The 12,272-nt window shown below is 46.4% G+C and overlaps 1 protein-coding gene across 1 annotated transcript in view; it reads left to right on the top strand.

Moving 5' to 3' along the window:
• The window catches only part of Txnrd3 (thioredoxin reductase 3), a 31,476-nt gene extending 19,767 nt beyond the window's left edge, over positions 1 to 11,709 (top strand). The window contains exons 9-16 of the mRNA XM_021165112.2: positions 196 to 421; positions 1,506 to 1,598; positions 5,094 to 5,170; positions 5,607 to 5,763; positions 7,959 to 8,066; positions 9,250 to 9,345; positions 10,343 to 10,477; positions 10,994 to 11,709. Of these exons, the coding sequence (XP_021020771.1) occupies positions 196 to 421; positions 1,506 to 1,598; positions 5,094 to 5,170; positions 5,607 to 5,763; positions 7,959 to 8,066; positions 9,250 to 9,345; positions 10,343 to 10,477; positions 10,994 to 11,056 (955 nt within the window). The 3' untranslated portion in view covers positions 11,057 to 11,709. The remainder of the gene's footprint in view (positions 1 to 195; positions 422 to 1,505; positions 1,599 to 5,093; positions 5,171 to 5,606; positions 5,764 to 7,958; positions 8,067 to 9,249; positions 9,346 to 10,342; positions 10,478 to 10,993) is intronic.
• Positions 11,710 to 12,272: the final 563 nt, after the last annotated feature.

Raw genomic sequence — 12,272 nt, forward strand, 5'->3', positions numbered from 1 at the left:
TTATTTGATTTTGAACTCACTGGCCCATGTCTTCACTATATCCTCTCAGGCAGATCTAACTAGAAGCTTCCAGTGACTGTTGTGTTCTTTTGATGTTTCCACTCAGGCACCAAATTGCCATCTAACAACAGATCAGCATACACCGAAACCCGTTTCGTGATGACCACCTGCCCTCTGTCCTCTTGTCTCTTACAGTGACGACCTGTTCTCTCTGCCATACTGCCCGGGATGCACATTAGTTGTAGGCGCCTCTTATGTTGGTCTGGAGTGTGCGGGCTTTTTGGCTGGTTTGGGGTTAGATGTGACAGTCATGGTACGCTCNGTCCTTCTTCGTGGCTTTGATCAAGAAATGGCAGAGAAAGTGGGATCCTACCTGGAACAACAAGGTGTAAAGTTCCAAAGGAAATTCACCCCCATTTCGGTAAGTCTGGGCAGCTTGGACCTTTTGCTGTCTTTCTTACTCTTTTTAAAATTTACCCTCCTAACCTAATTTATTTCATCAAATGCATTAGTCCTCACACACTGACACACACACACAGCAAGGAAAGTAACACATCTACCTGCAGGTCTACAAACACCCCTTCCCGCCCCAAGTCTCCCTTCTTTCCCTCTGATCTTTTCAATGCTGCCTGCCTTCAGTCTCCTGGCTGTCCTGTTTTCTCATCAGTTTTCATCCTCAGGCAAACCAGCCCTCCCTGCCTTTTGACTGGCTCCCCACCATTCCTTTTCCTTCAAAACCATCCTCTGCACACCACCTCTATTTTTTTGCTTGTTTCAGTCGGATGCTTCCTCCCAATTTTTCAGTCCTTTGAAACTGCTTTTCAGGAAGCCCAGTGGTCACATCTGTGTCCACACATTATGGGTCCCTCTGCTGCTTGTAGTACATGTCTCCTCTGCCGAGCGAGCGAGCGCTTTCTGCTTTGGCTGGTGCAACCTCAGCCCGTGGCTTCCCATCCAGTCTGCTCAGCCTGCAGATGCTGGCGCTCATGGCTGGCCTGCACTTTCTATGGGTGATNTGTAGCTTTAAGATTTCTTTGAGCACTAATGGCACTCGGGNTGGATTAACAGCCCCTGTTGAGGTGTCTCTCCTGAACCCCCCACACGCATTCAGAGAAGCCCATTAGACACCANTGCTTGAGTCCTCGTGAGTACTTCAACTTTAACAAGATAACATTTAAGCACCACGTTTCCCACTTAGACCCTGCTAATCTTTCTGATCCACACACAAGTGGAGCACTTACTTAATAAGCCAACACCTGGAAGACTTCCTCTGTTCCTTTTCTCTTTTTCATTTTTTGCTGCCTCCTGTCTCAGTGAATCCTCCATTTAATTCTATCTGCAAACTGCAGAGCCTGGATGTATTCTTTCTCTGCTTAGTCTAGANAGCTCAAGTGTACCCAGCTACACATGCGATCATCACACTGCAAGCACACCTTTACATGCATGTCCTTTGGTCAGTTTGTTGTCTGCCATGTTAGAGCCAGTACTTTATGTGTCCTCACTAGGTTCAACAGTTGGAGAAAGGTTTACCAGGAAAATTGAAAGTCGTGGCTAAGTCCACCGAAGGACCAGAAACAGTAGAAGGGATATACAACACGGTGAGTGTGTGTGGTGAGTGTTCCTGGGAATGAGCAGACAGGGCATTGGGAAATGACCTTCAGCTTACTGCTCCCAACTCTGGGTAAGAAGGTGGGGGTGGGGGTGGGGGAGGCTGCGACCACACTCGTGGTCAGTGATGTGTTAAGAGTTTCGTGTGAAGTGTGCGCATATGTGACTGTGCACGGAAAGCTCTGGAAGCTCACATCCAAACCACATTGATCTCTTATTCTGAGAATTAGATACTTCATACATACATACATACATACATACATACATACATACATACATTTACTTGGAAATTTTATGATAAATATCAAGTATATTTTATAAACCAAAAAAATCAATAAATCAAGTTTTCCTTTTCAAAGGCAAACAATTCCTAATTCTTGAAGTAGCATGAATATGAATAGCCTGAGAGGCGAGGGTACCAGTGGGTGTCTTAGATGCAGTTTTAATAGGAACTGTACACTTCCTATGCACCCTTTATTTGTGTGCATTATGTAGTTATCTAAAAAGTAAACATAAATATATGGAGGAACAGGCAAGCTAGAAAGTGCATAGCCAAGCACAAGACCAGCCTCTGCCTGCTGAGGCTTTGGTTAAGGTCACATGGTGTACAGATGGTGGCAGTCGTCCAGGAAGAGTACAAATGTCCAGGTATTGAGATCTTAGAGGCTCCACCAGCAGTCACCCAGGCCTCTAGGAGATGAGAGCCTCTCATGGGCTTGTTCCTGGGAGTTGTGTGTTATGTGGTTACAAATGTTTCTCTCTCTCTCTCTCTCTCTCTCTCTCTCTCTCTCTGTATGTTTTTACTATGCTGCTGCTATACAAAAAGGCCAAATTTTGTGGGGTTTTAAAATTATTCATTTTTTGTGTNAATCNTATCTGAAGCCCTTTCCTTATATTGCTGTGGATTTTCTGTGCACACATTCATATTCTTTGGCAGTAAGTGGCTTAGTCTCCTCTCTGCTGTAATGCTGGCTAGGGTTTTTGTTGTTAACTTGACTCAGACTAGAGACACCCAGGAAGAAGGAATCTCAACCCAGGAATCCCCTCTTATCAGGCTTGTGTGTGGGCATGTCGTGGGAGGGCCAAGNCCACTGTGGGCAGTGCCACCCCAGGCAGGNGGTCCTGGGTTGTGTAAGAAAGCAGACTGGACATGAGCCAGGGAGCAGCTCCCTGCATGGCTNCTGCCTCTGCTCCTGTTTGAGTTCCTACCCTGACTTCCCTGAGTGATGGGCAGAAGTGATACTCGGAAATATAAATTGAAATTAACCCTTGCCTAGGAGGTTGGTCAGTGTTTTACCACAGCCANAGAAAGCTTACAAGCCAGGGCTCTAGTGCAAGGTTTATAAATAGAGGCGACAGACAGCAGGTGACTTTCTTGTTTTCTGTAACAAGAGGCAAGTTTCGGTGGCTTCTTATGAACGAGTGATGCTCCCCTCAGTGTACGGTGGCAATTGAGGACATTCTAGGCTTTGTTTGCCAAGTGGGCTTTTTTTTCTTACTTTATTTCTTTATTTAAAAATTAAGCTCAGAGATTCACTTGTAACTTTTTCTCCAGTGTTTGGGAAACGTTNGGTTGGTTTCCTTCAAACCTGTCAAAGTATTAAGTGATTTTTAAATCAGCTTTGAATTCTTGGTATCAACCCAGTTCATTGATTTCGATTTGATTGTTTAAAATTTAAATGTCTATAGTTATGAGTCATNTTGGGTGTATGTATGTGTAAGAGCTCATGTGTGGTGTATGTGCACACTTGTATGGTTTGTGTGTATGTATGTGTATGTAAGCATTTGTCAGCTTTTTTTTGAGTCAGTCTCTCACTAAATAGACATGGCTGGCTTTAAACTCACTATGTAGTTCAGGCTGGTCTCAAACTCATAGTGATCTTCCGGCCTCGGTCTCCTAAGTGCCAGAATAACTATGTGTGTTGCCATGCCTGGTTTTGGTTTGTAATTAATTGTCTTTTACATTACTGCAGCATTACATCGTAAACAGTTTAGGCTTACCTGACTGTCGAGGTCGTCCTGGTTTATGGAAGACACTGATAGTGTGTTTATTTCCTTCTTTATCTTCTGGTCACATTTACGGAATATTAGGATTGGACTTTATGTATGGTGGGGTTTACTGATGGAAACTTCTAGGCTTAAATTCTACAGGGGAATGTGTGAATGCAGGTTTTTAAAAAATAGTGACTTTTGATTTATTGTGTCTTCTTTTAGGAATTAGTCCATTTCTGCTAAGATTTCCAACACATTGGCATACAGTTGCTCATATATGACTTATAATTGGATGATCAGACCTATTGTACAGTTGGTCATTTTTGGCAAATGCACGTGCTGGTCTAGGGCATACTCCTTTAAAGCAGTAGAACATGTCTGTGAGTCCAGAAAGCTCCGCACCCTTGCCAGTGCCCAGCCACCCCTGCTTGGTTCTGTCACCACAGACTTAATGTGTCCTGAATATCACACTATTGTAGTGTGCTATTTGCTCTCAGTGCCTGCCATGGTGTATGCAGGTGGCCATCCCAGGGCCACTGGTGTTGTGTCTATCTGTAACTGGGGGCAGGAGGATGGGGTAGACACTGCATGACTGTTGGTACTTTTCCCTCTCTGTGTGTGTGTGTGTGGTGTGGGCAAGGCAGAACAGCATGGCTGGGGTGCACAGTAGGAGCAGTGGGTAAAAGGAGCATGAGAAAGGACTGAAGTCCCACAGTCCCCTTTGAGGGCCTGCTCCTAGTGACCTCACCTCCTCTCCATAGACCTCACCACTCAAAGGCTCCTCAGCTCCCAAGGACACTACAGGCTGGGACCAACTCTTGAACACAGAGCCCATGGAAGACATCCAAACCAGAGAAAGGGCATACCCATGTGACCTCACTTTAATTATCACCAGATCCCTCCCTATCTCCAGATCCTGTCACAGGCTGAGATACTCTGGGCCAGTACAGAAACATGTAGGTTTGGAGGTTTCTGCAGGTTTCGTGGGTGAAATTAATGTGATGGTTAGTGCTGGACAGAACCCAGAGTCTCCTGGAAGAGGACCCCTTTCCATACTTGGGGGGTTATCTTGTGTTAACTGAGATGGAAAGATCTGCCCACTGTGAGCTGTGCCCATTCCCTGGCTGTGGCTGTGGCTGTGTGAATGAATAAACAGAGCCAAGCAGCCTACGAGTCCATCACGGTCTGCTTCCTGATTGTGGAAGTTGCTGTAAGCTTGAAGCCTTGACTTCCCCATCATGAACTGTGGTCAGAACCCTTTCTCCNCTAAGTTGCTTTTGTTTGGACTGTGTTTTTTTGTTTTTTATCACAGCCACAGAAAAACTAAGATGGTTATTAGGCAATGTCTCTGAAGGAGTCCATCTAATTTACTAGTCTAGGCCACTTACAGTATTTCACTGTTATTCTTTGAATGCCNCAAGCATCTGTAGTGGTATCTCCCTTGTCCTTCTCATGGGGATAATTTATGCTTCTGGTCTCCTCTCTAAATGCAGGTTTTGTTAGCAATTGGTCGTGACTCCTGTACAAGGAAAATAGGGCTGGAGAAGATCGGGGTCAAAATCAATGAGAAGTAAGTTTAGGGTCGTGGTACTGTTACTGAACATAACCCCATAAAAACTCTGCTAATTGCTAAGATACAACATTCAAATGCTTCAGATTTCTCAACATAAATATGATGCCAACCCAGTGTTATTATCTTAATCAGCCAATTAGGGACTCTTAGTACAGGGCTTAAAGAGCTTATGAATTCAATAGCAATCTAAAAACATATTCATAAAAATATGTTCTCCCACTGTCTATGATTTAGAGTGAATTTTAGTATCTTTGATCAGTAAAAGAGAAAAATTCCAAAGCCCTGGGTGATCATGGGGAACGTGGAAGCTTCAGATTGGCAGGAAGCATGGTCTAAGCTGTCTTCTAGGTCACTGAACACCGCAGTCCCCAGCTGTGGTGCCACTTAGCAGTACAGCTCTTTAGTGTGTGTGCTGTCCTCCTCACTCCACCAGGAATGGCAAAATACCAGTAAATGATGTGGAGCAGACCAACGTGCCTCATGTTTATGCTATTGGGGACATACTGGACGGCAAACCAGAGCTCACCCCTGTTGCCATACAGGCAGGCAAGCTGCTAGCTCGAAGACTCTTTGGGGTCTCTTTAGAAAAGGTAAGTTTATTTCTATTGTTGACCTGTTTGTATGTATGTGTGTTTGTTTCTCTATGTGTCTGTGTGTATGTCTGTGTGTTTAGCTATGTATCTGTGTGTTTATTCTTTGCATATGTGTGTATGTGTGAGCATGTGTATGTGTCTCTCTGTCTTTGTGTGTGTTTGTATGCATAAACATGTATATGTGTTTCTATGTGTGTGTGTGTGTGTGTGTGTGTATGCCTTTCTGTGTGAATATGTGCATACATTGTTTCTCTCTCTCTGTCTCTCTGTCTCTGTCTCTCTCTATCTATCTCTGTGGTGTGTGTGTGTGTGTGTGTGTGTGTGTGTGTGTGTGTGTCCACGTGCGTGTTTGGAGCTGAAGTCTGGGTCTCATGGAAAATCAAGTAAATTATTTACCACAGAGCTTCATCTCCAGCCCTGAGACATAGTATCTTACAGAAATTAGGATATCAAAATTAGTACAAATAGCACTCATTGACTCATTTTCTAAATAAATATTCTTAGAAATAATTTTCAGTTGAGTTACTTACTACTTAAAGAGTTGATAAAACTTGTGTTTTTTGCATCTTTGGGCTGTCTTGTGATAGTGAAAATTACCTTGGGTTTAGCCCTAGGACTCACGAGACAGGTGGGGCTGAGTCGCACAGGTCTCAGACAGTCCACATACAACAGTCCAAAAGTAGAGTTATATGCCAGAGTGCTNCGACCCAGTTGCTCCAGGGCAGAAAGAGGTGCCTGAGTTATCCGACAGGCTGGAAACAAGCTTCCTAAGTGCTCTGCTGCAGCTCTCAGTGGAGAGTGTGTCCTGATCAGGCTGCGAGCATTTCGCACTGCCTGCATGGTCAACCCCATTCACATGCAATTTCACTTCCATCTTTTTTAAGATGACANCCATGAACAGCATTGGTCTCCCTTAGTGAGACATTTGGGATCTGGGTGATTCCACTGAGGAAGCAATGGACTTTTCTAGGAGTTGTACCATCAGATAAGAGCTTATTTGTGGGAATAATAGTGTCCTCATAGAGTCTTACCTTGCTCTGTGAGGAACACATTGCTCTGTCAGTAGCCCTGGGGACCTGTGGCAGGGCTGGCAGATGCAAGGTGGTGGCTCATCCCCACAGTGTGCATGGCACTTGGGGTGTCTGTAAGGGCAGTGGTTGTAATGGGTGGACAAGTGGAAGGAGGCTGGAGCCCAGAAATCCATGGTGAGGCCTCTTGCGTGCCATAGGGTGTGTGTGTGTGGGGGGCTGTGCTCCCCAGCTGCATTTAGGAAGACAGCTGGTGGCTCCTGTAGGAACCTCTGCCGAGGCGCTCAGGTCTCTGAGTTGTGCCGCTCAGCCTTCTCCTCTCCTTGAAATAGCTCTAGTAAATACACTTCTCTTTTCTGAGTTCTTGAAGTGGTAGACGTCANTCTAATTTGCTNTAGCTTCTGGTGCTTGTGCTGCTTAAACACAAAGATGTTTCCCTTCTGACTAGTGNAGGGCCTTCCTGAGAACTCAGCAGAAGTTCAGCTAAGTNGGGGGATAGGACAGGGGCTAAACACTTGCCAGCACTTATAAGGACCAGAGTTGGAACCCCTTAAAAAGCATGTGTGGTGGCCCGCCTGTAATTCCAGTCTTGGAGAGCAGAGATGGGATCCCCAGAGCAAGCTGNCCAACAAGACTAGTTGTATCAGGCACATCTGGGATTGACTAAGAGAGCCTGTCTCAGTTGATAGGGTGGAAGAGTGATGGAGGAAGATTCCTGAAGTGAACCTCAGGCCTCCACGTGCATGTACATCCCCATGTGTGTCTGTTTTGTGTGTGTGTGTGTGTGTGTGCTCACATGCCTTGAAGAAGCATAGCCCTTGAAGAAGAACCAGGTTTAAGTCCTAACACCTACATAGTGACTCATAACTGTCTGTAACTCCAGTTCCAGGGCATCCAATACCCTTTTCAGTCCTCTGTAGGCACTAGACACACAGGTGGAATACAAACATGCATTCAGGGAAACACCACACACATGAAATGAAATAATAAATACATTTCGGGCACGCTCTCTTACATGCTCACCAGCGGATTTAGGCTTCTCCAGTCTTCTATAACCGCCAAGTCCCTTTTGATCTGACATAGCCCCAGCTGCCTTTTACGAATCCATGTTGTNGAAACTTACCGGGAAGCAGGTCACAGAAGTCTGGTGTGTTTCTCTTCTAGTGTGATTATATTAACATCCCAACAACGGTGTTCACACCTCTGGAATATGGCTGTTGTGGACTGTCTGAAGAGAAAGCCATCGAAATGTATAAAAAAGAGAATCTGGAAGTAAGACCTTATGTCCTTTATAATCAGCTGTCTGTCCTTGAAGCCACTTTTTATGTTGTAACTTTGCAAGTCTGTGTTGTGCTGATGTTAGAGAAATCCAGGGATCCATCCCATAATTAGCCTCCAAANGATGACACCATTGCATACACTAGCAAGCATTTGCTGAAAGGAACCTGATATAGCTGTCTCTTGTGAGACTAGGCCGGGGCCTAGCAAACACAGAAGTGGATGCTCACAGTCAGCTATTGGATGGATCACAGGGCCCCCAATGGAGGAGCTAGAGAAAGTATCCAAGGAGCTAAAGAGATCTGCAACCCTGTAGGTGCAACATTATGAATTAACCAGTACCCAGGAGCTCTTGACTCTAGCTGCATATGTATCAAAAGATGGCCTAGTTGGCCATCACTGGAAAGAGAGGCCCATTGGATTTGCAAACTTTATATGCCCCAGTACAGGGGAACGCCAGGGCCAAAAGTTGGGAATGGGTGGGTAGGGGAGTTGGGGGGAGGGTGTGGGGGACTTTTGGGATAGCATTGGAAATGTAATTGAGGAAAATACGTAACAAAAAATATTAAAAAAAAAAAGAAGTCATCTGCCTACTTGGGAGAGTTCTAAGTGAATCTAAACTCTGTCTCACTGGCAAAGTGAGAGGAAGAATACAGCTATGGCGAGGGGGAGGTCGGGTACGTGAGTCTTAACTCCTTAATTCAGGTCTGAAAGGCTCTCCCCCATGGATAATGACTCAGAGGAGCCTCCCCAGAGACATGGCTATCCAAGGAGGGTGGAAGCTGGGGTCAGTAGCACGGGTGTGGTGCTTCATCTCAGGAGGCAGGACAGCTCTGTGCCTGCTGATCTGCTAGGTTTGGGGTGAATGTGACACTAGGCAGGGGTCTCAGTAGTCACCTCAGCCCACACAGGAGCCAGCAACACTCTAAATGCTTGAAAATAGAGTTTAGCCGACAGGAGGCTGTTTGTATTTCTGACTAATGGCTGCACAAAGCAAAANCGACAAGTTGGCATTTCGGGAGCCTGGCTCTAATGCAGCCATCGGTGTGTTCCAGCTGGGACCCTGGGCTTCCAATGCTACACAAGCTGTTGCTGCCTGTCAGCTTAGGGTGCTAAGAGCGTATCAAGGAGTAGGTTTTGTATGATGCTAATCTCAAGCTTTTCCCTTCTGGTCTAGGTGTATCACACCTTGTTTTGGCCTCTCGAGTGGACAGTTGCTGGCAGAGACAACAACACCTGTTATGCAAAGATAATCTGCAACAAATTCGACAACGTATGTAGATGCTGGGTGCTGCGCTTTCCCGTCTGCTCCATTTTCTCTGAGGGTTGGGCCCGGAGCCTATCTGTGCAAAGTCCACCCTCTGCTCTGCGTTGCACCTCCAGCCTGACCCCCTAAGATTTTAAAATACAGCTTGGATTCTTGCCAGTTAGGTTTAATGGCATTTTTAAAGATGGCAGTCAGGGCAGGAGCAGGCTCTCAGCTGTTTGCAGAGGCTGGCACAGGAGCAGGTTCTCAGGTCAGCTGTACCTCTCAGGAAGCAGGAGAAGCAGCTGCTCATGGTTTAACACGGATGGTCTAGAACTGTGGCTACTGACACTTTGGCTACCATCCAGCACTGTGTACAGTGCACTGTGTACAGTGCACGTTTGCGTGTGTTTCTTCAGTGGTATGGCNCATGTGGAGTGCTGAGGGGAGGCCCTCAGAGAGAAGTTCCAGGGCACTAGGCAGGGACGTCTCATGCGCCTGGCTCTGTCCCCTCTGTCCCTTCCTCTGTGTTCATGGTGGATCAGAATGGAGGCCAGGATCCAGCCACAGCCTGTGGCTCCCCATGACCCTGACACCCACTGCGTGTTGCCTTGCTGACAGCCTCTGCCAGCCATTCCTGAACTCTACTGAGTGTCAGGAGCAGGCACTTGCTCACGGAGCCCACAAATCCTCCTCCTAAGATCATGGCCCCCGGGATCACACCAGTGTAGGGCCTTATTTCATATGTGCCATATTTGTGTGACCCTGTCTCAGTGGAATTCAGAAGTCATACACACCCATGAGCTCCATCACCAGTAGGCAAATTGAGTGTGCTAGTAAATTTGAGTGTGAGTTCTTACCACACATTTACCAACTCCTTCTACAGATCCTTTGAGAGGCTGTTCACTGCTCAATTCCTTTCCTGTGGGTGATCTTATTATATATTTTAGCTGTGAATGACAGGGAGTAGACTTCCATTCTGATCCTTAGCTTATGGGAATTCTACGTTCTGTCTCTATTAAAGGAACGTGTGGTGGGATTTCACCTTCTGGGGCCAAATGCTGGTGAAATCACACAGGGATTTGCAGCTGCAATGAAATGTGGGCTCACGAAGCAGCTACTGGATGACACCATTGGAATCCACCCCACCTGTGGTGAGGTAAGGAACAGGAGGGTATGTCTGTGTGTATCCGTGTTTGTGTGTGTGTGTGTGTGTGTAGGCCGAGGGGACAGCCTTGAGTGTCATTCCTTAGGTACTGTCCACCTCTTTTGGAGACAGGGTGTCACACTGACCTGAAGCTTGCCGATAGCCTAAGCTTGCTGGCCAGCAAGTTCCAGGATGTACCTATCTCTGTCTCCACAATGTGAGGGAGGACCTCCACATGGAGATTTTGTAAGCANGTGCTTGCACATTCAACATGGCTTTCAGGGCTTGAACTTGGGTCCTCACATTGCCAGCTCTTTACCCACTTTGAGTCTCCCCAGCCCACAGTGAGGTACAATGGCTTTAAGTAGCCTAGCTTCAAAACAATTTTGAAATTTGACGTCAGAGATTTTTTGATTCTAGTATGTTCTATATTAGCAACCTAACTCAATGTGTTCTCTCAGTGCAGCTGGAGCACGTCCTTGTTAAAGCAGCAGTAACGTTGCCATCTCTTGTCTTCTTTGCAAACAGGTATTCACAACATTGGAAATCACAAAGTCCTCAGGGCTGGACATTACTCAGAAAGGCTGCTGAGGCTAGCCCTGCTGCTGTTGGGTTTCCCTGTCACACTCTCACTCTGTGCCCATGACATCTGCTTGGGCACTGGAGACCAGTGCCGGACTTTCTCCCGGCATAGAGACGAGAAGGCGGCAGAGGACCAGCAGCAGCAGCATCTGGAGTCTCAGCTGACGGCATGCAGCAGCCAGGCTGCATTCTTGACGCCTTGGCTCGGAACCTGCAGAGGTGAGCCAAGGCCGACTTCTGCACGTCAGCCTAGACTTCCCCCCACGAGGCCTTGGATGGCACAGTGAGCCCACCTCCCTTTCCCAGTTGCTAGTGCTTTGACCCCTCACTTTGTTTCCATGAAGAGATTATCTTTTTTCAGTTGTGGACTTGACTGTAAAGAGGCTTGTTGCCCAGAGTGTAGCACTTATGGATCTGTGGTGTTTGGGGAGCCAGGTTAGAGCAGTTGGCTGCACTGGCCTCCCACTAATATAACCTGCTGTCAGAAGCCTGACTCAAACCTCACTCCTTGCACAGCTCCTGAAGGGAGAACCATGGAGCCATTCTCCTCCCAGCCTCTAGTCTAATGGAGCATCACAAAGAAGAGGAAAAAAAAATCCTTGTATTGCTATTGGTTTTCCATGTTTATCTTAAGGGTACTATTAAAAAAGATTTTACTACAATTTGTGTGATCTAATTCATTAAGTCATGATCCATTGAAAACTACTTCACTAAAATTTAAAAAATGCCTGTGTTGTTGTTTGTTTTCTGAAGCAGAGTCTTACTTGGTGTTACAATAGGCTGTCCTGGAANTCAAAATCCTCCTGCCTCAGCCTCCTAAAGGCTGGGATTGCAGGCATGCACCACCATAGCAGTGGCCCTTCTTCTTTACACATCCATTGTCTTGGGTAGTCTGAGCTGACTGGCACCACATGTTATAGGGAAATCATACTTCACAACTGATGTCTAACCAGTGCTCCAAGCACTGCCTGAACTATCAACCAAAGGACAGGCCTGACCAGGTAAGAAGATGTGTGGAGGTCAAAGGAAAGAGGTCTGTTTCTAGTTAGTGTGACTAGACATAGGCTAGATGGAGAGAGAAAAGAGGGGCAGGCGTGTGTATGTGGGGGAGGGGGAGGGAGCAGGGTCCNTGAAGAGGGGTCTGACTGTCCTGACTAATGACTCCTATACCCCAGTGCCAGGGACAGACTGCACTCAGGCGTCTTTGTATCTAGAATGTCCCATG

This window comes from Mus caroli, chromosome 6 (assembly GCF_900094665.2).
Source record: "Mus caroli chromosome 6, CAROLI_EIJ_v1.1, whole genome shotgun sequence".
Lineage (NCBI taxonomy): Eukaryota > Metazoa > Chordata > Mammalia > Rodentia > Muridae > Mus > Mus caroli.